The sequence below is a fragment of the Camelus ferus genome, chromosome 4 (assembly GCF_009834535.1).
Source record: "Camelus ferus isolate YT-003-E chromosome 4, BCGSAC_Cfer_1.0, whole genome shotgun sequence".
In the NCBI taxonomy this organism is placed as follows: Eukaryota; Metazoa; Chordata; class Mammalia; order Artiodactyla; family Camelidae; genus Camelus; species Camelus ferus.
Genome location: NC_045699.1, coordinates 67,289,806 through 67,316,700, shown reverse-complemented (window position 1 = coordinate 67,316,700; position 26,895 = coordinate 67,289,806). Strand labels below are relative to the sequence as shown.

General features: G+C 51.9%; 1 protein-coding gene and 1 long non-coding RNA gene across 5 annotated transcripts in view; one reads left to right on the top strand and one right to left on the bottom strand.

The window, feature by feature from the left end:
• LMX1B (LIM homeobox transcription factor 1 beta) overlaps positions 1-9,396 on the bottom strand; it is an 86,200-nt gene extending 76,804 nt beyond the window's left edge. The window contains exons 1-2 of one of the 3 annotated variants that reach the window (XR_004319490.1): positions 8,902-9,389; positions 7,879-8,065 (exon numbers count right to left, since the gene is read on the bottom strand). Coding sequence is in view for 2 of the 3 variants with exons in the window: in XM_032478457.1 (XP_032334348.1) it covers positions 7,879-8,065; positions 8,902-9,040 (326 nt within the window). In the remaining variant the exon portion in view is untranslated. Of the gene's footprint in view, positions 1-7,878; positions 8,066-8,901 lie in introns of all 3 variants that reach the window. The other 2 variants (XM_032478457.1, XM_032478458.1) reach the window with 2 other exon arrangements.
• Positions 9,397-9,692: 296 nt separating this feature from the next.
• On the top strand, positions 9,693-26,503 carry LOC106730016. Of its 2 annotated transcripts, none has more exons than XR_004319492.1 (4): positions 9,693-10,092; positions 18,979-19,166; positions 25,172-25,243; positions 25,371-26,503. It is a non-coding gene; the product is annotated as an uncharacterized LOC106730016 (long non-coding RNA). The 2 variants fall into 2 exon arrangements; XR_004319491.1 differs by having other exon boundaries at positions 18,979-19,172.
• Positions 26,504-26,895: the final 392 nt, after the last annotated feature.

The window sequence follows — 26,895 nt, the reverse complement described above, 5'->3', positions numbered from 1 at the left end:
AAGAGTCTGCTACAGAATAACTCCAGACTTGGGGGAAGTTACTGAATTCCCTGAGTCTGGGTCTTCTCACCTATATATGCATGGAGCTAAAGCAAAAGAGGTCAGTGCACATCCAGGTGCTCCAGAAATGCCAATTCTTTTCCTTACAGATGCACTACTGTGGCCTGCCCCTCTGGGGTTCGTAAGGTTCTGCTCCTGCCAGTTCACATCCACACTGGCCATACATGCCTCACTAGTAATGGGGGCCCATCCACAGGCTGCTGACTGCCTGCCTCCAAGGACCATTTCTGACAGCCAGACCTGTCCTATTCCTTTTGCAAGGGGAAAATTCAAAACACCAGCCCAGACCCAGGTGAGGAGCAAAAGGGTAGGCAAGGCCCCTCCAGGAGGCCTGTTTAGGAGGCTCCCTCTCTGGGCCTCCCACAGGCAGCAGACAATGCATTCCTGCCAGGCAGGGAGCCTCAGGCTTACTTCCCAGGCAGGCAGGAAGGAAACATACATTGACTGAATGCCCAAAGTAGGCTGGCACCTTTGGGTCTGCTTCACTTTCCTTAGGGCAACCTTGTGAGATTGGAATGATCACCCCTATTCGACACAGATAGAAACCGAGACTCAAGAGACTGAAACTGAGACCATCAGCTTTCCCTAAGGCCCTTGGCCTGTGTCACTGGGAGCCAGAGATGATCTCGATCCCCTATCTATAACTGCAGTTTTGCTCTTTCCTTTAAAAAAATGTGCCCACCCAGAAAGCCTTCCATTTGGAGGAGGTGGCCCCAGAGCATCTTGGTCCTCTCCATCTCCACAGGCTTGGGCAACTCCAGGCCTGGGCTGGTGCCCACACCCCGGCAGCCCAGTAACTATGGCAATTCAGGAGTCACATGACAATAGTCCCTGAGTCCCGGAGGAAAGCAGGAGGCGGGAGGTGGGGGAACGGCAGTCACACCCAGCTTGTCGGGACCCAGTACTGCTCCTCCCCTCCCACCACCACTGCTGCTGCAGCGCCAGCAGAGGCATCTAGGTGGGGGGACCCCGGCAGCCCCGTGTTGCAGCATGCTCACTCATCTTCCTGCACCCAACCAGCTGCTAGGTGGGCGCCTCACTTCTGCCAGCCCTGGTGGGCACCTCTGTCGCTCTGGGCAGCCTTCAGAACCCTCCCTGGCTGGCAACCACCTCCCGGTTCCCGAGGATACCTCTTATGGCACAGCCAGTCGGGAAGCAAACATCTTTGTTTCTTCTGGAACCAGACTCCAGGAACCAGGTTTCCCCCACAGTTCACCAAGTGCCAGGCCAGCCAGGTGCTCTGCCATTACCCAGAACCCTTGGTCCCCTCTGGGCCTGGTTCCCAATTGACACAAAGGCCCCTCCCCCTACAATGTGCTCACACATTCCCCCAAGACCCCTCTACTCCCCCACCTCCCTTTAGGGCCCCAGGGTCCACCAGGCAGGTCCACCAGGCAGGTCCAGCGGCTGCCAGTCAAGAAGATGAACAGAAATGCATACATTTTTGCCCCGGGAATCACAAAGGAAGGGCCCATGCAGAAATTTATTTGTACTGATCAGGAGAAGCAAAGGTAAAGGGAAGCGAGGAAGTGCTGTCAGCCAGGCCTGAAACCCAAGAAAGTTGCCATTCGGAGCACAGTGGCCCCTTATACCCCTCCACTCCCGACGTCGCAGTAGTTAAAGCAAACACAGGCCCTTCACTGCCCTGTCAGTTACACCTTCCCCCCAAAATTATACAAACTTTGAAAGATTTTTCTGAGAGAAGATGGATGCTTCAGGAGACTTGAGGTCAAGGCTAGGCTGTTTAAAGTATATTATTAACAAATAAACATTTACTGCAAAAAAGGGGGGGGGGAACCCTATAGGCCACCAGGGAACCAAATCATGTTGCTTTTGGCTTCAAATGACAGGAGACATTTATGACATGAATGGAGAACACCAGCCGGTCGATGAAATGGCAAACGTCTGCCACTCTGCTTCCTCTGCCTTCGTGAATCAACTTTTTCAAATATGGTTTTCAGCCTTGCCCTCCCCTCACTACCACCACCTCCCCACTTCTGACTGCAGTGGCAATAAAGATATATAATTTTGGTTTTGCTCTCTGCTGCCATCAGCACAGAATCTGGGGTTTGGAGAGGGCTGGGTCAGCCAGAGAGCCAAGGGCCTTGGGTCCTCCAGCACCCTCAACTGACTGACAGCTCATACAACTCCTTGGTTGAGTGGACCATCCCTCTCCTCCTCCCTCCCTAAAGCTGAGGCCTGATTGTGGTGTCCAACAAATTGGAAGTTATAACTCATGTCATTGAGAGTATCCTCCATCCCTCTGCCTAACTAATGCCAAAGTAGGACTGGGTGGTTGTATGTGTGGGGTGTGTGTGTGTGTTTTTCTTTTCTGTTTTAAAAACCTCACGGCTGCAGGGTAGAGGAAGTTCCCTGAGGAAATGCCAGCTCTTCATGGACCAAAAAAACTCCCTGGGCTGGAAGATCCTTCTGACTGCCTGGGCTGGTGTTTCTCACCTTTTAAATCTCATCTTCTTTCTGAGAAATATACAGATCCTTGGATTTCTCCCCCTCCAACACCCCCTCATCTCAATCTCCTCCTCAGCCTCTGAGATGTTGGTTGAGTTTTATTTTCTGTCATTTGAATCACAAAAACAATGAGCATGAACAGTTTTCCAAATATTAAATTATATTATTGAGTACGCTTTTCCAAGCTATATGTAAACCCAGGAGATTCCAACTGCTCCCCAGTGGAAAGATCTTTACTTTAGCCCAATCCCCAGTCTCCAAGGAGAAATAGGCCAGCACCCCAGACTCAGCCTGCTGCCTGCCCTTCCTGAAAATGCAGTTGGCATTTGTTTTCATCCATACAGGTCAGAAGCTTTTCTGCCTCTCTGGAGGTGCAGGAGAGGAAACTGGATCCCATGGAGTATGGAACATTTACTGAAGCCCCTCCACCCCCTGTCCAGGTGCCCTGTGTAATCCTTACAACAACCCTGAGAAATTATTTCATCACCACTACTTTGCTGAGGGAGAACCTAGGGCTCAGAGATGGGCAGCCACTTGGCTAAGATCACACAGCTGCTGAGTGCTGGGGCTGGCAGGCAAACCCAGGTCTGTCTCACAGTGTCCCACTTAGGCAAAGGAAACGGTTTTCCCAGGGGTGCTCCTCAACTTCCCTGCAGAGAAGGTTTATTGCAAGCCTAGCATACCAGCTGCCCCTCTCTTTGGCATGGAACCCATGGCCAGGTTGGTACAGCCTTGGAGACAAGACATTCCTTGCCACGCTGATGGTGATAAAGTAACAACAATAATTTCCAGAGTATTAACAACATGCCAGGCAAGATGCCAGGTCCTTTGGGGCACGTTATCTCAAATCCTTATAATACTTTCCCCCAGGTGGGTATGTCCCCCCCCTTTCACAGAAGAGGCTCAGGTAGGTGTCAGGGCTCTGGGGGTCCTAAGCCTAGCTCCAATGGACAGGCAGGAGCCAGCTAAGAGTCACTGATCACATACCCCAGAGGAGATCCTCACAGCCTGCTTCCCCAACTCAAGAAAAACCCAGCAAACAAATTAGGCTACACCAGCTCAGAGCCTGGGGAATACAGGGTGAGCCAGGAGTCAGCTGTGAATAATGCCTCCGTTCAGCGGCGGAGGACTGCGGCCTCAGGAAGGCCTTTGCTTACCCTTCCGCCTGCAGCCAAGGTGCTGGGGTTAAATGGAGAGATGCCCTCCCAGGGGCCAGAGGGTCCCCAGACTTGGGCTGGCAGAATGAGCCCTTCAGCCCTCAGATCTCCAGGGAGAGCACTACGAAGGCCTTTCTATAAGGCAAAGCATTGGCTCTTCCTTCCAAGGAAATTCATTTCCAGGACAGGCCCACTACCCGAGGCTGTGGGCACGGGTGTCTGTGGCTCTGAATTAGTCTGATGGGGGCCATGCCGGGGGGGGGGGTACCCACTGGTGGAGGGAGAGCTGCTGATAACTGTCACCCTGCAGTAGGGCCTGAGTGGGGACTCCCAAGCTGGGAGAAGCAGCAGTCAGAAAAGGCTGAGGCCTGACTTTGCTCTCCCCTTGTGCCACATCGGGTGCTCCGAGGAGAGGTGAGCCTCCCAGGAAGGCCTTTCCCAGTGTAAACACTTCCCAGGCAAGGAATGTGCTGGGAAGAGCGGGGTTGGGCCACTGGAGTCTTAGCCAGCTGGGGTAAATTTAAAAAAAAAAAAAATCACCCCAGGACTCAGACGGCTTTTTCGTGAAATTCAGAGCCTCGCTGCCAGACTCCTTCTGCAGTGGGCGCATCCTACCTGGGCAGGCAAGGCCGAGAGGACCCGCGCAGGCTCTGCAGCGGAGAGGCGAGGCCGCCTGGGCAGGCCCGGTGGCGGAAGGGCGCCGCCAGCCCGGGACGCGAGGTGGGCGCACGGCCCGGCCTGGGCAGGAGCCCCGCGTCTTTCCTTCCGCGCGCACGCAGGCTGCCGCTCTCTCACCGAGGAGGCGCGGTTCGCCAGACCTGGGAGCTGTCTTACAAGCGATTAGGCTCCATTTTGTGACAGATTTTTGGACTCTCCCGCCGACCCTCCCCCCTTCCGGAGCCTCCTCCCGGAATTCGCCACCTCCTCGGGATAGAAAGATAGAAACCCTTTCCAGACGAGCGACAGACGACAAGGAAAGAGACTTACATAATTCTATTTGGCTAAGCGGCAAAGAAAAAAAAATGAGGGGGAGGGGTGGGTTATGTTGTCTTTTTTTCCCTCTGTGTTCTCCGGTGGAGGAAGGAGAGAGGTGTTCCTGATTTTGCATTTGGAGGCCGAGTTTCCTCCTCGGTTTCCAACTGGGTTTTCTGTGCGAGAAGGAGCTCGGGCTGCCGAGGGGTCAGAGTCTCGGGCACAGGAAAATGATCCGATGCTTCCCCCCCTTTAAGAAGCCCCCCAAAACACGTACTGAGCAAAAGGAGACTTCGAGTTATGCCTGAAAATGCCCCAAATGCCGTGGCCTGGGCTTCCCTTTGTAGGTCCAGGACATACGAGTGGATTTTATCAAATGCTATTAAATGCACCCGAACGTTAATTAATCACCCCCGTGGTGCGTAAAATAACGTTGTGCTTCTGGGTGTCCCAGATCTTTAAAACAAATCGAAAGGAGGAAGAGACGCTTAATAAAAATAGCAACCTCTTTCCAAGGACCGAGCCCGGCAGCTCCTCCCGAGTGGAAGAAACATTTTTCAAAAGTTGGGGCGGTTGAGGTGGTGTTAATTTCCCAATACCGTTGATGCCCAGACTCAAATTAAGACAAAATCAAGAGAGCACGTTTCTGCGCCCATTTGCCTGGATTCTCGTCTGAAAAGCATTTACGCACAGATGCAATAAATATGCATCTGCGATCCTCAAAGAAAATAATCGTGAAATACATTTTTATTGTGCAGAGAACATCGCTTCCCAGTGAGCCCCCGCCTGCCTCTCTGCACTGTCTCTCCCTGAGAAATGCTGAGGCCAGATCCACTGGGGTATTTGTCCCCCAGATTGTCTTGATAACAACCCCTCCTCAGCCCCAAGTCGGCCAGCCTAGTGCACATATCTAATTGGCCTTATCAGAAGAAAAGAGGGGGCTTGGGCAGAGCAGGGAGCCATGAGGGCGTGAATAATGCCCGCCCGTTGCCCTAGACTCGGAACTGGAGAGTCCCCGGATCGAAAAATTCACTCACAAACACACATCTACTGCTCTGAAGGAGAAAGCTCTTAGGCGCCTTTTCTTTTTTTAAACAAATATACTTTCGGCAAAACAATCTCTCTTTAATGTTTAATTGTTCTGTAAAATGAGAGAGTTTGCCGCTCAGCTCTAAGGGCTCACCCAGCTCAAATTCTGTGACTTTACAGCTCTGTGCTCTGAAGAACCAGGGGGCATCTTCTCCCCGTTTTAAAGAAAAGCTCTATAAACGACTGGAAGGTGGAGAGGAGAGAATGGACAGATATGTACAAGAGGCTGGAAAGAGTCTTTACAACATGTAAACATTTTTTTCAAAAACCTGCACAAATGATTCAGAGGCACATTTCCAGTTTTCTGGGCCTCCAGCCCCCAAGTGTTGAGTCGTCCAGGCTGAGCATTGTGGGTTGTGGCACTGCCAGAGCCCAGCTTGGGTCCGGCAGGCAGAGCAAGCCGAGGGCAGGCAGAGCAAGCAGGACAGCAGGACACATGTGGGCTGGAGGCTGGTGAGCCCTGCTGGGGGGCCAGCCCAAAGCCTTCAACCACATCTACCCCCAAACTCCATGCTTGCCTGTGGCTGAGCTGACTGGTGGCCTCATCTTCTCCTGGAACTACAATCGTATCTGTACAGGACACAGAACAAACCCATCGCAGTGTGCCTAATCTGGGGCACTCCAGGCAGAGGAGGAGGCATCTGGGAACACAAAAGAGCTGACTCTGAACAGGGCCCCAATTCCTGCCCGCAGACCTCCCCAGCTGGTAGGAAAAGTGAGGCACAAAAAGAAGCTCCTGCTGGGCCCCCAAACCAAAGGAGCATAGTCAGATTAGGTGCTAGCACTGGGCTCGTCCAGAGCCTTTTGGAGTAGAACCCGATACCCTCTCAAGGGCTCTGGCCTGCAGTCCCACCTATTTCTAGGTCTCAGCCAAGAAGCTGGAGAGGTAAGGAAGGGGCACCCCCACTGCTCCACCTCCCATCTAGGCCTGGATTTAGGGACAGTCCCTGGGCAGAGCAGGTAAGCTGCACTCACTACCAGGCACTGGCAGCCAGACGTTTCCCAGAGGCTTGGGCACACACACTCTGAGCTCCAAACCACCTGAGCAACCTACCCACGTTTCAGCCCCATTTGAAATGGTTTTCTGGGCTTCACTAGAAAGTTCTCACAGGCACCCACTTGTCTTTTAAATACTGCCCTGGGGATCCCCACACCCCTCTTTTTGCTGTTGCTCCTTCTCTGCCTGTCTCTTAATCACACTGCCAGGCACAAAACCCTGAGAGGATCAAAAGAAAAAAAAAGCCAAAAACCTGGATCTACTCTCATCTGTCCCAGGCCTCTTGCCGGACAAACCCATACACAGTCTCAGCTAAAAACAAAAATAAGCAGGTAAGGCTCAGCCCACAGTCTCTGGCCTCAACCCTGAGGCTTGGGCTACACTGAGGCAGAGCAGAGGAAGAAGGCCTGTTGAGGAAGGCTGACTTGGTCAGTTCCTCACCCCATGGGGAGCCCAGATTGTGGTTTGCCACCTCTTAAGGTCCTCTTCCTAGACAGCTTTTCCAGCCAACAATAATTATAAGTGTAAAATTCCCGCATGGAACGGTTTGGGGAGGATGAACACCCTTTTCTCCCCATCAGGGACTAAAAATGCACCAGGGAGCCTGGCAGGAAGGGGGCATTCCCAACTTCTCCGGCAGTTCGGCATCACCCCGGCACCCCGCCTCCTTGCTTCAGGAATCCCAAACTGCCACAAATCCTGCCCTTGGGCAGACAAAGCACACCGCCAGGGCCTGGCTCCCTAAAGCACTGCTTTCATTTGAACATCAATTCTTGATCCCCAAATCAGGACTCAGTGGGGCCAGGCCCTGTCCCACAAACACAGCATTGAATCCCTCCGAGTCCGCCCAGGGCCTTGTCCCAAACCCCAACTGAGCGGCCCAGCACAGGTTTCCCAGACAAAGGATGGCAACTAGGGGCTGCCGGAGGCTCCCGGCCACCCTACCAGTGTTGGCCGGGCTGCGGTGGTCCTGCCCTGCCGGGCGACACGCAACCCGCGGAGTTCTCGGAGCTGACAAGGCCCAGCGGCGCGCAGGGCCGGCGGCAGGGCGGACGCAGGCTGGCCTGGCAGGGGGGGCCGCCGGGCTCGAGTGCCGGGCGGCGGCAGGGAAGAAGGAGGACGAGAGGCGCTTACTGTTGGTAGTCTTGTTTGCAGTACAGTTTCCGATCCCGGAAGTAGCAGCTGGTCGTGAGAGCTTGCTGACACGCCGCGCACTGCAAACACTCCTCGTGCCAGGACGACTCGTTGACTCGCATCAGGAAGCGGTCGGAGATGGGCCGCTGGCAGCCCTCGCAGACGGCGGGATGCGGGCAGTCGGAGCCTGCAGCGCATAGGGCAAGAGCCAGGTCGTTAGCGCGGACCAGCCCGGCCCGGCGTCCGGGTCGCGCGGTGCCCACAGCCACGGTCCCAAAGGCGAGGCAGCCCGGGCGCGCCGCTCGCCGCCGGCGCTTCCCCGGCTGCCACGCCAGGGGCCGGGCAGCCTCAACTAGTTCGTCCCAGTCCGCGGACTCTGGCGCGGAGAGGCCTCGGGCCTCGAGGCTTGGCTCGGCGTTGCGCTCTCCCCTTCTCTGGAGATTCAACGCTTGATGTTAATACATAAGAAAACGAGTACGGCGCGGGGCAGCCGGCTGGGACCGAGACAGACGAGGTGAGGCTAAGGCGCCGCTCGCTGACACGCCCCACGGTGGCATTCCTTGTCTTCTGTCCCCCATCTCCCCAAAACCTGTGGTTTGGGTGCCCCAGAAACATTTTCCTCTTAGAGACTCCCCCTCCCCAAGTGACCTGACACCACTCCCAAGCTTGCCAAGGTGACTACTTGGGTCCTCCATCACCCCTGCCACCCGCCTCCTACCTCTCGCCTGGAGTGGCAGCTCTAGAACCGAGGCCCGGTGAGAATGGGGGGTGGTGTCTGGAGCTGTCCTGCCCTCCCTCCTTCTAGGTGGTGTCCCTGCGTACCTCTATCCCCTCAGGATGCCTGTTTAGGGGTGCCTGCTGCCCCTCTGGTGGTAACTCCAGGAGTCTTCTCTCTCTGTCCCCCACGTCCCCATGTTCTGCAAACCATTGCCTTTATCCGTTGGCCTGGACGCCTGTGTCCACTTCGGGACGAGGCCCCTGTCCCCTGCCCGTGACCACTCGGGCTTTCCGACTCGCACTCACCCAGCAGCACCCCCAGAGTGGCGGGCCCGGGGCGCAGGGCGTGCTCCTCCATTTTGATGCCGTCCAACATCTTAGCGCAGTCCGTCTGCCCGCGGGGGAAGCACCTCTCCAGCGACTCGGGACCTGTTGCTATATCCATGGGATGCGGGGCGCGCTGTGGGCCCCGCTGGCCAGGATGCTCGCCCGCCCGCCCGCCCGCCTGCCCGCTTCCCGCCGCCGCGGCCCCGGAGCCGGGGAGGCGCGGCCCCCCGGGGTTGGGGCTGCGGCTGGGGCCGCAGGCTGCCCCAGGCGAGCGCGGAGCGGCGACGCGCTAGCCCCGGGCCCCGGCGTCGTGCGGGCGGGCGGGGGCGGCTGCGGTCCGCGCCGCGCTCTCCCGGGCACTTGTAGCCACACGCGCCGGCTCCTCTGTCACCTGCTTGTCAGCCCGGGAGCCGGGCTGCGGCGGCGGCGGCAGACGAAGCCGCGGGGAGGAGACGGCGGCGGCAGCGGCGGTGGCGGCGGCGGCGGCGGCGGCGGGCGGGGGAGGGGGCGGGGGTGCAGGGGCGGCCCCGCGGGCTGGGTGGGGGGGTGCGGGCGGCGCAGCGGGGTCCCGGGCGGGGCGCAGCGGGCCGCTGGGCTCCAGGAGCGCTCCCCGCACTACTCCAGTGCCATGGTGCGCCCGAGGAGCCGCTCGGTTTAGAGCTGGGGCTGGCGGCGGAGGGATACTCCGGCCGGGAGCCGCCTCACCCCTCCTCAAACTTCCTGACATTTGAACTCATTGGTGCGCCTCGTATCCCTGCGCCGGGATGAGCCGGCGGCTCCACGTCAAATAGTGCCGTCGCTGCCCCCCCGCCCGCGGGAGGGCTCCCCGCGCCCCCGGCTTGCGACCCGCGCCGCTCCCGGTCCGGAGCGCGGGCCGAGGCGCCCCGGCCAGGGCGAGCTCCCCGCTGGCCCCTCGCAGAAGTTTAGGTTGCCTTCTAAACAAATCCTTCTGCCCCACCCCCTTGAAAAATTGATTTGGGAGTTAGGGAATGAAGGCTTTCTTTTTTTCTTTCTTGCCTTCTTTATTATTAATATTTTGTAAAGCTTCAGTGCTAACAGGAGTCGCCCCGAGCGAGGCCAGACTGCACGGACGGCCAGGAGCGCAGTGGCTCCACCAGGGGACGGCGCCGGCCGGGAGTGGCCGCCCAGGGACCCCGACTGTCGGCCGAGGTAGGTTGCACTGGGCTAAGTTGGCGTCCCCCGGGTGGAGGCGCCTTCCCAGGGCCGGTTTGGACCGTGGAGAGGGCTGTCAGTTGGGATTGAGGGACGGGGGCCGGCAGGAGGGGAGGGCTCCTGGTCCAGGACTTGCCAAAGAGGGCTCTGGCCCGGGCTGGGGAGCGAATTTGGCCCCGGATTTGCGGTGAAGGTCCGGGAAACCTTCAAGCGTGGCAGACGTTGGGTGGAGGGGTGAACGAAGATCCGAGAGGGGTCCCGGGATCAAGGATGCCCACCGGGCAATGGGCAGGCCAAAAAAAAGGTGAGGCCCGGGTTCAGGCGACGTAGACTTTAGAGGACGATTAGGTGTGAGAAAGGGATCTCCGTTAGGGGTAGGGGCAATGGACGAGAACCTAGCCTCGTAGGGTTGGGAGTGAAGGGCATGGGTAGGGGGTGGTGGCCCCAGGGTCGCGCGCTGACTGAAGGCCCGGGACGACGTGCGTTCGGCTGTTCGAAAGAAACCGGATTGATTGCTGCGATAGGCGACCTTTGATGGTGGAAGGACCGGGCCAGGGGTCGGTAGGCCGCGCCCCGCAGGGACAGCGCCCTAGCCGGCCTGGACAGAGTGGGCCTCGGCATTGGAAAGCGAAAAGCCGGCGAGACCGAGCGGCCGACTGGGGCGCATGCCGGGCCTGGCACCCATCGGGCCTGGCACCCGAACTCCGTGCGCAGGCCGCTGCGTCGGGCTGCAGTGTTCCGCACCCTGGCCGGCTGTGTCTTTGGCCCCCGGGGTCCCCACGGAGGCGCCGCTCGCCCAGGAGCAGAGGGGCTGATGCAGCCCTGCGGCAGGCGTAGGCTGACCCCCGCGAGCCTCTGCGCGGCAGCCCCGGCCCCTCCCGGAGCGGAGCAGCGGCGCGGAGCAGCGGTGCGGAGCGGGGCGGGGGCGGAGGGCATGAGAGGCGGGTCCCCTGACCCCGCTGGAGGCGAGAGGGCGGATTGGATTTGGAGTCTGCGGGAAGCTTGGTCAGAAGTGGCCCCCTGTGCCGCGGGGCCCCGCGGAGGGGCCCGGCTTTGTGCAGGATTAGAGGCTCCCGTCCCACCCCAGTACCTGCGTGTGTGTCGGTGAATCTCTCTGTGTTTGTGCGTGTCGATGCTCCTGCCTCTGAGGCTCTTAAATGCCTGTGCACCCGTGTCTCTGTGCACATACAATATTTTTGCGACCCTGCGACTGTCTGGGCTCCAAGCGTGTGAATCTGTGAATCTGTGTCCGATTCCCCTGCATCCGTGTGTGTGTCTGGCTGTTAATCTCCTAGGCCTTCCATGCCTCCGAATCTTCCGTGTTTTTATAGGTCTTTTGTGTGTCCCTGTGAATGTGTCACTCTATGCGGGTGCGGAGGTCTTTGTATGTCTCCCATCCTCTGTATTGTGTCTGGGACCCTTTTCTGTTTCTGTGTCTTCGTGTCACCTTTATGTGTCTGTGTGTACTTACGACTTGTTACGATTCTGTGTCCCTGTGTGCCTCAGAGTTTTTCGGGTTGTGTGTGTGTGTCTTTGTGTCTCCGTGTATTTCTTGGCGTCTTTGTGTGTCTGTATCCAGGACGGTGGATGAGTGGATGTGGGTTTTCTCTCACACACCCTTGACCCCCGTTCTTGTGCAGCCTGGAAACCCCAGGCCTTGAGCTCCGGAGGCTGGGCCTGCGTCTGGGCCTGGGTCGCCCTCACCGGACATCTGGGGCGGGGGCTCGACTGCTGCCGGGAGAAGCCCGGCGGACAAGGTTCAGGCGCGCAGAGCCGGGCAGCTCAGAACCTGGCGCAGAGCTGGCGGACGGACTGGGCGCATTCTGCCCTCTGCTGGCAGCACTCCGTCCCTGCATCCGCTGTCGGGCGACAGCCCGTAGGCGAGAGGGTCCTAATACCAAGCCCAGACCCTCGTCTTCTTCAGAAAGCACTTAGGAACCCTCCTTCCATCACAGGCTCTGCAGAACCACACCAGACTCCAAATTCTCAGTACAGCATTCCAACCCCACCCCTTGTGTCTCACTCCCCACCTTCCCTGTGCCCGGGACTCTTTCTTCACACTTCTCTTCCCTTTGGCAGAATGGGGGCCTCTGTGGCCCGGCCTCTGAGGCTTCTCTGATCCTCTGGCTGGCGTCCAGAGCCAAGTCGGCTGCGGTCCCCGGCCGCCCGAAACCCAGGTGTCTAGGCAGGAGGACGTGCTGGCGCCCTCCCTAGGGTGCCACGGCTCTCTGTCCTGGTGCGCACAGAATCAGGGCACTTCACCCCGTGCTCCTGCCCACATCACCAGGGCCGACATCAGAAGGGCCAAGGGTGATGCTCAGAGCCACCCGCGGCTGCGGAGGTGCGGGGCCGGGACCCAAGCATCGGGCTGCTTTCTCTGGTCTGGAAGTGGGGCTGCTCAGACCACAAACTTGGTATCCCCTCTCCACGTCCTCACCGTTCACTGTACATTAACCCTCCACCCCACCCCAACGCCACACTCTGGATCACCCCATAGGTCCTGTTCCTTGCTCTTTGTCTCGGCTTCCTGGGTCCCTCATTCCCCGCAGCGGAATCAGCGGCGGTCCGGCTCCTTCGCACGCGCGCTCCGAGGCCCCAGATCTCTTTCGAGCACAATCACGGCTCCTGCGCCTCCCGACCGCTTTCCCTGCTGAAAACGTGGCGGACTGGACGGTAGAACCGCGGCCTAGGCCAGAAGTCGGGTGTTGCTCGTAGGCACCGAGCGGCACCTCTCTCCTCCAGGCAGGAGCTGGTGCGATCCGGGACCCGCCGATTCCCCGGGGCGACCCCGGACCCACAACGCTGGCGGCCGACCTTACCCGGGCGCTCCGGCCGATCCGGGATTCTCTTAGACTCGGACTAAAGCGTCAGAAAGAGCTTTGGATTTTCTCCACATAAGGAGAGACCGAGTCGGCTGTTTGGAATTGCTTGGGAAGAAGCAAAAATCGAGATGGAAGCTCTAGGGCGGTAGTCTCAGCTCCCGCAATCCTGCGGGCGCCCATCTCCAGAGCTCTTCCCTACCCCTCTTGGCTCCTCTCAAGGCTTTGCCCTCTCGGCGCCTGCCTGTGCAACTAGCTGCCTGGGAACACAACCCTGTGACCCCCTCCTGGTATCAGAGCCCTGTGCATCCTGGAGGGTCCTGCTTCTGTCCAGAGCCAAGCCACGGGATCCCCTCCTTGTTCACAACCCCAGCTGAAAGCGAGAATTCTGGGCAGGGATGGAGTATAGGGCGCAATGTGAAGGCGCCAGCACCGAGCCGCATGGATCCGAGATTCCACCCTGCCAGGAGGGAGAGTCAGGGCTGCCAGAGTGCCCAGACCTGTTCGGCGCTGCCCGCCCATCCTTGGCCCTAGAGCTCCTCAGATCCTTGGGTAGGGGGCAGCCAGACTGGACCAGAGCTGCTGCAAGGAAAGACCCAGGCCAAGGTCTGCTATTTCCAGGATGCAGCCTGGTGTTCGGAGACCTGGGTGCTCAGGAAGTGGAACAGGGGGGCACTGAAAGAGGTCGAGTGTCCTGGGCTTCGGAGCCAGCGGTAACCACACTTCCCTCCCCGGATCCTGGTGTACTTGACCCCAGGACACGTGAGTCAAAGGCTCGGGCCCCTTCTTAGCCATCAGAGAGATGAGTGTGTGTGATAAGTAATCTGGACCCCTTCCCACAGCCCAGGGAAAAGTGTCTGTGGTCTTCATATGCCAGCAGAGAGCTCAGAGGCGCTGAGCCCTGGGGAGGTCCACAGAGAGGAATGACTGGGGAGGTCCAAGCTGGGATCCCTCTGACGCAGTGGTGGGAGCAGCGTCTCACTCTCCCATCTGGGGTTTTTGAGGCTGAGGTGGCAGGGGAAAGGATTTTAGTCGGAGCTTGCTGGTGACGCACAGTGTGTGTGGCTCTGAGACAGTGTGCTGCTGTGTCTGTGTGTGCAAAGTGGGGCCTGCCCAACCCCAGCAAAGTCCTTCTGTCCTCTCTGCGGCCCAGCTCCACTCTCAACCAGCTGGTGGGGTCTCTGGCCACAGACTCATGACTTTTCAGCACAAGGTCCAGGTCATTAGTCATGGGATTCCTCTCTGGTGGGTCAGGAGATCAGCTACAAAGGCTGCTGAGAGCCCTCAGGGCTGGAGAGGGCCAGTGCGCTGGCCAGGTGGCCCAGGGCTAAGGTTTTTCACCAGCTAGGCAGTGGTTAGAAGTGGGTTCAAGAGCAGGTCTCAGAGGGTCATCCAGATCTGGTTCAGATCTGGTTCGGCATCTGGCTGTGGGACCTCTGGGAAGTCCTGCCCTTTCTCTGTACGGCAGCTTCCTCATCTGTAAAGTGGGCATAATAGCATAGAGTCCTTGTGAAAATTAAATATAAATGCTTACCACAGTGCCTGGCACATAGTAAGTCTCTACTCAAATACTTGGATGAAAGGGAGTCCTCAGGACTTGGGGAAATCACAGCTGCCTCCTCCTCTTCCAACCAGAGACTAAGGGGAACCAGACATGTTTGAGCTCGGTAATCTATCTTCCTTTGGGGCAGGTGGAACTCAGGGCTAGGCAGCTGTGGGCTGGGACAGGAGACCGCCTCAGCAGTGCCCAGACATCCAGCACAGCCAGCCTCTGCCTTTGCCACTGCCTCTGGCTGTGGTGTCTGGGCTGGGGGTATTTGGAAGGCCACAGAATTAGGGGCTTCAACCCAATGCATCAAAAGTGACCATGTGAGACTCTCAAGGTGCCGTTTATATATATTTTTTAAAAGGCACTTTCCTCAAGAATCTCTGCATTTCTTGCCAAATGGATGGGCTGGGTTATTTCAGCAGTCCATGTAGAACCAGGGGCTTCCCCAACGAAGGACCGGAGCCAGAACAAAGAAAAGGCCAAGAACCATATTTGCAGCCATAAAAGCCCCATTAGGACACTAAGAATAACTTGCAGAAAGACATTTTATATGAATTGGACACAAATTCACAAAAGCAGGAAAGTTCATTGGTCTCCACCCTGAGGGTCCATGGCTGGGGAAGGGGGCTGGGTGTGATGTGGGGGCCAGAGCCCATCCTATTTGATCTTTATCTTAAATCCACTTCAAAAGCTGGGCATCAGCAGAGTTGGAGGTTTGCCTCTTCCTGTAATTATTTGGTGTCTAGTAAAGTTTTTATGAGTGTCTGTGCAAATAAATGCATTTGATGTGCATTTGTTTTGGCTAGTGCCGCTTTATATAGGAGGCATGTGCGTCTTCTGTTGGCCCTCAGAAAAGAATGAGAGTGAAAATAAAAATAAGACCGAGATATCTGGACCAGGCAGAGGGGTGGAGCCAAGGCAGTCCCACAGAAGACCACCACCCCCTGACTCGTAGGCACTGCGGAGGCCGCGAAATGAGTTTGTAGCCTTTGGGTCTGCTGTGCGGAGTTGCTCAGGGCTGGGAGGAAAGCTTGGTGGAATGCAGATTCTAGGAAGGCTTATTTTGGAAACAGAATTCTGCCTGCCTTTTGGTTACTGTCCTCTGGGTATTCTTGGTGGAGCACAATGAATAATAAATAAGGGTGAGTTTTTTGGGCGGCATGTTATCATTCAAGTGGCAGGATAAACCGATTTCTTTGGAATTTGAGCTCAGCAGACTCTGGCAGAGGGGCAGGTTGGATGGAGGTGTGACTCCGCAGCCCTCTCTGGACAAGGTGGCTGGGGTGGGGCAGGATGGGAGTTTCTCCTGTGTGGCTTAGGAAGCAGGGGTGCTCCCTAAGGGCCAGAAACCAGTCCAGGGTGGCAGGGGCTAGGAGCACCTATGCCCCTGTCTCAGGTGTCCACCTGGTGCGTAGGATGCAGCCTGCAGGTGTGTTCAGTTTGGCCCACATTTGCTGTCTCTCCTCCCAGCACCACAGTCTTGATTTATTTGTTCTAAAATTATTTTAGCATTTTTATTGAAGTATGATATACATACAGAGAAGTGCACAAAGCATACATTTACAAAGGGGACACACTTATGCCCCCAACACCTCAATCAAGGAATCTTTAGTGCCCCAGAATCTCTCCTCATGCCCCCTCCCAGGTGCTACCCACCCCCTCCTCCAAGGAAACCACTGTCCAGTTTCTGTCACCATACATGAAATTTGTCTGTTTTTGGATTTTATGTAAGTGGAGTCATAGAGTATGTGCTCCTTACCATACTTTAATCATGAGATTTTGTATGGAAATACGGATTTTTCTCCTGAAAGATCAGAGGTCTGATTATCTTGGACCCTGATTCCAGCAGGGTGTTGATCATCTGGAGCCCTTCCTCCATCCCCCAGTTAACCCCCACTCCCACCCTGCCCCAGGCAGGACACCCACCCTCTTCAGTTTGCCAGGTGACTCCTGCTGTCGGCCTATGGCTTCTTTCCCTGGTCTTTAGTCCCTCCCTCAAAGGAATCACTGTATGTACACTGGGAAGGTACATCCAGAATCTTCTCTTATCCCAGTCCTTCCATCTACATCCAGTACCCCCTGAGGTAGAAACCATGAGACCTTTTAACAGGTGGGGAAATCAGCACCTCAGAGAGGTGAAGTCACTTGCCCAGGGTCACACAGCATTGTAAGTATCAGATCCTGGATTCAAACCTGGATTGGCTGGACCCCAAACCCCAGGCTCTTGTCACCTCCCCACATAGCTCCCCTGGGCATCCAGGCCCAGGCGTGAACAATCCCCTTCTGCCTCCTTCCAGCAGGGAGGAAGCTGGACTTTTTCCAAAGGAAACGCTGGGAAACACAAAACCCAAAACAGAAAACAGGGCAGGGATGGTTCCCAGGCCCCAGCAGCCTAACCTCGGGTGATGCAAGTCTAGTCTGGGACGGGCTGGTCTGGGCTGGTGCAGCCTCCCCAGATGCAGCAAGGGAGGGCGGCATCATGCCAACCACTGAGTATCCACCACATGACAGGTTCTTCCTGTATGTCATTCCTGAATGTTCACAAGGTGCCTATGAGGTAGGTATTATTATGTAGCCCCACTTTACAGATGAGAAAACTGAGGTTGATAGAGGTCAAATATCGCCTTAGACCACAAGTGTATGAGGGCTATGCCTTTGCTCTGTGCCACACTGGCCCCACTCTTCTTCTTGGTTCAGCCCTTTTATCTGAGCCCCCTCCACTCTCCTGTTATGATGGAGGTACAGACAAGTGCTTCCTCTTGGGTGCGCAAAGATTCTGGAGCCTGGCTGGCATGGCTTGAGGCTTAGTTTCAGGAGTCATGTGGTAGTTCATAGGGCCTCAGTTTCTTCATCTGAAAATGGGGTTACTATTTCTACTTTCCATTGCTATTTGGAGGTTCAACAAGGTTGGTGGGCTTTTGAATGTGGAAGAATTGGCAGTGGCCTCTTAGAGGGGGCAGGAGGGTCACTGGATATGCAAAGTTCCTGAAGCAGGAAAGAAGCCTATATGGCTGGGTCAAAGGAAGGATGTGGCTGCCGGTGTGGGCAGGAGCCTGACCACAGGACATTATAGGTCATGATGAGGAGTGTGGACTTGAAGCTGAGGGCAGTAGGGAGCCATGGGAGGGTTTAAACAGCATAGTGCCACGGTCAAGTTTGTTTTTTAGGAAGATCTCTCTGGCTGCAGTGAGGGGGCGAGACCATAGGCCGGAGGCCAAATGACGAGGCCTTTGGGTTTCAATATCCCTTTTGTATGGAATGAGGTTGGGCGGTCCGCAGAGCAGACCTTATCCTCTAATTTCCCAGAGAGGTTGTGTTTCCAGATTCAGGGTTTCATGTTACACAGAGTTATTCTTTCTGGAATGTGTCCCCCGAGCAACCCCGCTGGACCCTCTGTGGAAGGAGGGGCTGTTCTGAATGCAAGATGCACATTTATGCAAAAAAGTAGAACATCCCAGTCCCGGGGCTTGGCAATGTCTGTCCTTGAAACAGTCTAGCAAGCAACAGATGGAGCAGCGCTTAGGAGTTAGGACAGGTTGCAAACATCAGTCATAGCAACAAGAGTAATGATAATAATTAACCTTTACTGAGGACTTACTATCCCAGGCCCTTTGTAAAGTCTCCAACATCTGTGATCTCATGGCATCTTAAAACAAGCCTGTGAGGTAGCTGGCATTGATACCCATTGTACAGACGAGGAAAGTGAGGCCCACAGAGGGGAAGTGCCTTGCTCATGGTTACTGAGCAGCAGAGCTAGGCTGGCATCCACTGCCCTTATGCTGCCACCTATGGTTGCTGGGCAGCCTCAGAAGGATGGTGAGCAGGAGTGTTGTTGAGTTCTGTGGGATCCAGACGGCCCTCCAACTGTCCCCAGGGCACAGAAAAGCCAGAAAATTCCAATTTGGCATCCTGGCTTCCACCTCCACTTCAGCCCACACAATCTGCCCGGCATAGTTATTCCTCTGGAAGAGCTTGGTAATTCAGGCTTTTCCAAACCCAGGAAAATCCTCCAAGTCTAGAATCCTCCCAGTGGCCTCTAAGTCCTCTTGGCCCATGTCCACCTCCCTGGCCTCATCCCTGCCTCCTTCTCTTGCAGGCTGTGCTACTCGCCAAGTGTATTGGCCTTATTTCAGCTTCTCAAGCAGCTCATACTCTCCTGCCTACAGGCTCTGAACAGGCTGTTCCCTTTGCCTGGCAGGCTTTCTCCACTCCGTTTTCCTAGCTTACTCCTATTCATGCTTTCTGTCTCAGTGTAAACGTCACCACCTCCCAGAAGCCTTCCTCGCTTCCTAGGTCTCCGTCTTACATGTTTCCAGCAACATGTGTTTCTCCATCACACTGAGATGGGTTATCTGCCTTCCCCACCCTTCTCCCATCTCCTTGCAGTGTGAGGAAGGAGTGATGGGGAGGGCATCCTCAGTGTCAAGGCAATGGAAGGGGATCTGTAAGATGGGGAGAGGACAAGTGCCCTTGGAATATAACACCATCTGAGTTGTGCTGTCTTGATGGTTGGAGGTATGCCTCTCCCATGTAGACCAGCTGAGGACTCAAGGCAAGAAATGACTTCTCACCGCACGAGACAAGTCTGACTGTACTGAATGATCACCCTGTTGCCTTCGTGTGCCTTCACTGCCTTCCCTTCTACCCGGGGCGCTAAGCATGGAGGAGAAGACAGCTTGGACTCACAACCCACGCTGGAGAAGGTGCAGGTGGAGCCTTGGGCTTGCTAGATTCTCGGGGAGGGTGGAATGGTGTGGGGAAACTGAGGCGGCAGGGTCTTGGGGATGGGAGAGGAGCTAGGAGGCCTGGAGGTGGGGGATGGGAGAGGGTGAGGAAAGGAGAGGCTGTTCTCTGGGGAATTCTTTAAAACATTTTTTTTTAATTGAAGTATAGTTGATGTACCTGGGGATTCTTGATGGCAACCACAGAGGCAACTCCTAGGGGCGTTGTGATGGGCTCACACAGTGCAAGGGGACAAGAGGCGTTAGTTAGGAGCCCGGTCCTCGTCAGAAGCACCCAGTTCGTGGTGGTGACTGTCAGGATTCCATCCCTAAGGCTGCAAGCCCTTGTCTGCTGCCCCTGAGCAGAGACTCCCATGGAAGGAGCTCATTGTGGGGGCAAATGGAAGATGGCAGCCCTGAGGGGACCCCTCAAAAGGAAAACTGTGTTTTGAGGGTGTTAGGGCACAGGAGCAATTTTAAAAATCTGTTTTCAATCATTTCCTTAAGACACTCATTTTTAAAAAATAAATGAACATTAAGAAGCATAACACAAAGAAGAACCTTTTAGACACTAAATGTTCTCTGGGTTTAGGAAACGTCCCATCACAGGGAGGGCAGGCTTTGTGGGAGTCTTGGAGCCCTGAGCTCTGGGTTCTAGGCTGTGTGGGAGCCCAGAACAGTCCAGGCTGTCCAAAGGAGAGCCAGGCTGGGGGGCAGTGGTGATGGGAGATGATTCTGTTATGCCCTGAATATGTGAGAAGGGATGGGCAGTAAGTACCCTGCATTCCCCTAATGAGAAGATACCCTCAAGTGTGTTTTTTGGCCAATTTGAGTATAGAAACTCAAGACAAGGAGACTGTCAAATGCCTACTTAAAATATTAATGTTTTGAGTTGGGTATTACCTGCAAAGTTATAATCACAATATTTATTATAATTTTGTATATTTATAATAGTAACCTGATAAATGGGTTAAAAAGAGATAGTAAATATAAATATTGATTTTTTTCTTGCAGTTTCTGAGACAGTTTAATCTCAAACTCTTCACTTACATTTCTTCCTTTTTATGATTATTTTCAATTGTGATGAAATACACAGAACATAAAGTTGACCATCTTAACTATTTTTAAGTGTACAGCATACAGTGGCATTAAGTATATTCACGTTTGTTATGCAGCCATCACCACCATCCATCTCCAGAATTCTTTTCATCTTGCAAAACTGAAACTCTGTCCCCACTAAACAATAACTTCCTATTCTCTCCTCCCTGCAGCCCCTGGCAGCCACCATCCAGCTTTCTGTCTCTATGAATTTGACTACGCTAGGTATCTCCTTTAGGCGGAATCGTACATACTTGTCCATTTGTGAGGGACTTATTTCACTTAACATAATATCCTTGAGTTTCATCCATGTTACAGTATGTGTCAGAAATTGCTTCTTTTTTAAGAATGAATAATATTGTACGTATACACCACGTTTTGGTTATCCATTCATCTGGAAGTGGACACCTGAGTTGCTTCCACCCCTTGGCTATGGCGAATAATGCAGCTATGAGCATGTTTCTTCAAATCCCTGCTTTCGAGTCTTCTGGGTATATACCCAGAAGTGGAATTACTGGATCATATGGTGATTCTATTTTAATTTTTTGAGGAACTGCCATACTGTGCTCCACAGCGGCTGCACCAATTTACACTCTTACCATTAGTGCACAAAGGTTCCAGTTTCTCCATGTCCTCTGTTGTTGTTGTTGTTGTTGTTTTTGGAGGGGGTGGGGGTGGTCATTAGGTCATTTATTTATTTATTATTAGTTTTTTTTAATGGGGGTTCTGGGGATTGAATCCAGGACCTCGTGCAAGTTAAGCATGCACTCTACCATTTGAACTACACCCTCCCCCAGCTCTTTTTTTTTTTTTTTGATAGTAGCATCCTAATGGGTATGAGGTGGTATCATTGTGGTTCTGATTTACATTTCCCTAATGAATAGGAATGCTGAACATTTTTTCATGTGCTCATTGAACATTTGTATATCTTCTTTGGAGAAATGTCTATTAAGTCTTTTCCTCACTTGGTGGGATTTTTGTTGTTGTTGTTGTTGAGTTATAGGAGTCCTTTATATATTCTGGATATTAATCCCTTATCGAATATATGATTTGCAAATATTTCTCCCATACAGTGAGTTGCATTTTCACTCTGTTGATTGTCTCCTTTGATGCATAGAAATGTTCAATTTTGAGGTCCAATTTATCTATTTTTGCTTTTGTTGCCTGTACTTTGCCTGCATTGTTGAATTTCTGTCCTTTGCCTTTACTGAGCTGCTTTTCAAAATGTCCAGCGTCACTTTCCAGAGCACTTCCCCCCATTTCTCTCTAAGTAGTTTGACAGACAAATTTATGTCTGGTGCTGTAATCATCCCAGCCACAAATGCCTGTTTGCCAAACATTACACCACTAGGTTATACTTATTCTTGTAGATACAAATTCATAATCTGCAGTTTCTGTATTGCATCATAAAGTGAACTGTAAAAGGCTTGTTTGCAACAGTATCCAACCCCTGTGTGTGCGTATGAGGCCACACTCCCAGGAGAAATTCTATAGCTACACAAAATTACTTTATCTCTTTTAGCCCATTTGTCAGCTTATTGCGATTAACAGCAAAATGAGCACCCAATGAGGTCATTTCAGGCTAATATGTCTTCCCCAAACAGCGTTCTATTGGTCCAATGAAATAATTGAGACAGTGTCCCATAATACAACTTGCTTTGGAACGAGGCAAATATAAGGAATAATTTTGAGAGGAAAAGCCCTACTTTATATTCTAGCTATAGAATAATTAATATAAAATAATAGCAATAATAATAGCAGCAGAAATCACCACCATTTGTTGGGAACCACTCCAGCCTGGCACTGAGCACAGTGGTTTACACACATTCTCACCCTGAATCCACACACCAGCCTTATGGGGAAGGTACTCATATAAGGACCCAGGCTCTCAATCACTACATGATTCTGCTTTTATCCACCTGGTTGATGTCCCCAACACTGCACGGGACCCAGAGAGGAGCCTGCCCAGATGGTGGTGGGGGTGATAATTCTCCTTCCTCACTTAAGCAAAGTTGGCTGCAGTGCTAGGGCTCAAACCCAGCTTGGTTCCCTCTGCCTGATGGTCGGTGGTCCTTCCCAGGGTGCAGGCTGATGGGGGGAGGGGGCATCACAGGTGGCCCCTCCTCACCCCTGCTCAGGCAGGTTAGAACCAACTCACCAACAGGCACTTGGAAGGAAGAAGGGAAGAAAGTTGCTACTCAGGCCATATTTTACACAAAGAAGTGACAACATAAAAACATCAGAGGCACACGAGATCCTGGGTTGCCTCTGCCTTTATTAAAAAGAATTTATATTTTTACTTTTGGTAAACTTTAAAAAATTATGTAAAATTCCAAATGCATGTAAAAGTAGAGAGAATAATGTACTTATCACCCGGCATCCACAATTATAACTCATGCCCAGTCTTGTTGCATCTACATCCCATCCCAATTTCTATCTCCCACTGGATTATTTTAAAGCAAATCCCAGACACTGTAACATCTCAACTATAGCTACTTCAGTGTATCTTTCTAAAAGATAAGAACATCTTTTAAAAAACAAGATTATATCCATAATACCATTATCACACCTGATGAATAGGCAGAACACAGGGGATTTTTAGGGTGCTGAAACTATTCTGTATGATACTACCATGGTGGGTAAGTTATTATCAGCACACATATCTAGTCAATGTTTACATTTCCCTGGCTGTCTCATAAATGTTTTTTGCACCTTGTAAAAAAGTCCATATATGACTCTTAAGTCTCTTTTAATCTAGAGTGCCCTCCCCTCCCTCCGTCTCTACCCTTGTCATTTATTTGTTGAAGGAACCTGGTGGTTTGTCCTGTAGAGTTTCCCTCAATCTGGATTGTATTCCTGTGGGGTCCTTTAACATGTTCCTCTGTCTTCTGTATTTCCTGTAATTAGATCTAAGTCTTGATCAGATTCAGGTTCGATTTTTGGCCATAATACTTCACAGGAGGTATTGTGTTCTTCCATCAGGAGGCCCATAACGTCTTGTGAGCTCTCTTTTGGTGAAGTTGGCAGTCATCGATGTGCTTTGCCCAGGCTCATTATTTCCTTAGAGGACGCGAGATGATGATATTCTAATTCTGTCTTCCTTCTTCATTTATTAGCTGGAATACTTGTAAACGGGAAACTTCTCTTCATCAACTCTTTAGTTACCCTGAGGTACAGTACAATATCCACTGTATATACAACACAGGTGGTACAAAGACTTGATTATTTAACAGTTCTCAAATAATGAGTTGGTTTCCTGACATCCTTGGAGTTATTTTTTATTGAGTTCTTTTTTACTGTCATTATGAACATGAGGGTTTAATGTGATTTGGTGTGTTTCAATCCCCTGCAATCATTATTCTTATTGATGCTCAAATGATCCCACTCGGCTAGAGTGAGGTTCTTTGCATTGGCTCCTGCAGCCTTTTGACCTTAGTAGACTTTGATAACTTCCTTGCTTTCAGGACTAGCAAGATGTCCCAGATTTGTCTTGGACATTTTCTGCCCCAGACCTGGAATCAGCCATTTCTCCAAGGAGCCTGGTTTCTTCGAGTGGGGAGTGGTTTTTAGGGACCACAGTCAAGATTTGAGTGATGCTCATTGTCATTGAGTTGGTCATTGTTTCTGGGCATTTTCAGTGGACAGAGCTAGGGAAGACATTTGTTTTCTTAAAGATAGAATACAGAGTAAGCCATAACTGCCAAGACTTGGAAGCAACAAAGATGTCCTTTAGAAGGTGAATGAATCAACAAACTGTAGTATATTTGCACAATGGAATGCTATTCAGTGGTAAAAAGAAATGAGGTATCAAGCTCTAAAAAGACATAAAGGAGCCTTAAATGCATATTGCTAGGTGAAAGAGGTCAATCTGAAAAGGCTACATACTGGATGATTCCAAATATATGACATTCTGGAAAAACCGAAAGTGTGGAGACAGAAGATCAGTGGTTGCCAGGAGTTGGTGGGGAGGGAGAGATGAATAGGCAGAACACGGTATTTTTTAGGGTGCTAAAACTAGCCTGTATGATGCTACAGTGCTGGATTACATGTCATTATAAGTTTGTCAAAACCTTTAAAATGTACAGCACGGAGAGTGAAATCAACTATGGACTTTGGGTCATAATTATGTATCAATGTTGGCTCATCAATTGTAGCAAATGTACCCCACTAATGCAAGATGTTAATAATGGGGAAACTGCAGGGGGAGATGAAATGGTATATGGGAATTCTCGGTGTTTTCTGCTCAATTTTTCTATAAACCTAAAACTGCTAAAAAAAAAAAAAAAGAGTCCATTACTTTATTTTCAAACTGTGAGTCTCTGTTGACACTTCTAATTTAAATTTAGGGTTACAGTGTTTCTACTTAGCCTCATCCACCTTACATCTGCATATCCTTTCTCCCATGCCGTATGTCCTTTCTCCCCAGTTCCCGGGGAAAGAGATACTCATATGCTGAGTCCTACTTCCACATAACACTGTCAGATAAGAACACTGATGCCACCAACAATACAGCTATTGATTTTTTTTCTTTGCAGTTTATTTACTTTTGCTTTGCCTTGAGGGAATATCTTATTAGGGATGGACAGTCAAAAGTACTGTGTTTTAGTCATTTGGGGTAATTCTTTTCCATGTGTTTATCACCAACTTGCCATAAGTTAGCTTTTTGTTTATTTTGCTTTTGATATTTGGAATTTCTTTTCTAAACATTTAACATGTTTAACATATGATTATGTAAAATATTCGCCTGGTTTCCAAGTCAGGTCTACAAATCATGGGCTATTATAAGTAGTCTAGCTCCTTCTCTGCCCCTCTCCCCTGTCCTCTTCCTATTAGGTAACCATCCTAATCTACCCAATTGGAAATAAATAATTTCTGTTCTTTGTCGACAGCCTACTGCTATTTCCAGGCATTATACAAAAAGATTTCTGCACACTAGTTGAGCCTTCAAACAGCGCCATAAGGTAGGTATTATCCCCCAATTTTGCAGAAGTGGAAACTAGAATTGAATGAGTTGGGATTGGAAACCATGTCTCCCTGACTTCACCCATTTCTTCATAAATATTTCCAGAGCTCCTAACTCTGTTTCAGACCCCATCCCAGGTCCTGGGATACGGAGATGAACCAGGCAGGGCCCTGTCCTCAGGGGGCTCACGTCTAGTGGGATCATTCATGTCTGAGCATCTGTTCGTCTGTCGGCCCACCCACTGCACAGGGAGCGCCTCCAGGGAATCTGATCAACTCTAAGCGAGAGCCCCGCACGGCAGAAATCAGTGGATGTTTATTGAATGAATAAATAAATAAACGGAGAAAGAAGGTTGAAAGAAGAACAACGCTTGAGGTTATTACGGAAGTCTTATGCCTCTTACACTCAGAAACCTTTGTTAAAAATTTAATAACTTTTAAATTATGAATATAACATACTTCATTATAGAAAATTCGGAAAGTATAGAAATTCACAAATGAGAAGACAAAAATAATCCAGAGTACTAACCCCCAGGGTTAGTCTTTTTGTTTATTCCTTTGGTCTTTTATATGTCTGGATATCTTTTTTAAAGAAACAACACTTGGATCTTGCTATATATATAGCTTTGCAGTTTACATTATAAAAAACACTAACAGTGTATCATGAGCATTTTCCTAATGGAACATTCTTTCAAACCTAAGTGTCTACTTAAAGGTTGGATTTATTTTCACCAATGGTGACATCCTTTACCATGTAAAATAATTATAAACCCAAGACTGAGGTTGAAATCACAATGGGAAGAATATTTAGCAGGTTTCCAGGCTGCACACTGGGCCTCAGCCATGGCTGCTTAGTCTTTCCCCAGCAAACACCCTGGGAAATGCCTTGAGAACGTCAGCTGGAGGCATCAGCCTTACTTGGCTCCTTTAAGACTCAGAGTTACATCATCAGCACATTCACTTTCTACAGTTTTGATCTCTGTGGGTACCATGAAAATTCCCTTGTGGCTGCAGAAGAACTGTGATACAGGCATCAGAGTGTGTGATTAAGGGCTGGCTCTGGAGTCAGATTCAACCTAAACTGGCTCCACCTGAGATGGGTGTGTGATCTTGGCAAGGACCTTCACCTCTCTGGGCTTCAGTTCTTTCATCTGTAACACAGGGCAGCACCTGCGCCCACCTCCACGGGCAGTCACCAGAAATTGAGCACAATGCCTGGCACATGAGAAGCCACCAATAAATATCAGATATTGTTATAACTTGTGTGTTTGAAGCGTCTTCTCTTTTTTCCAAGCTGCCCTTGTCATTCTCTGGTGTCAGGGTTGCTCTTGACATGTCACTCATGTGGGTAGAAAGATACAAAGCAACTGGATGATCACCATCCTGGAAGGAAGCACTGGGCACGAGTGTCTCAGGTGTGCTCTGACCCCACCCTGACCTTAAGCAGCCAGATTATGATTTTGTTTCTAAATTCATCAAAATACTGCACAAGTAATCATGGAAGTCAATATCACACAGTAACTAAGTTTCCGGTCTTTGGAGCTGGACAATGAAGGTTCAAATCCCTGTCTCCTTACTTACTATCTGTATCATTTTGAACAATCTATATCCTGTCTCTGAGCTGCAGCATCCTCATTAGTAAGGTGGATAT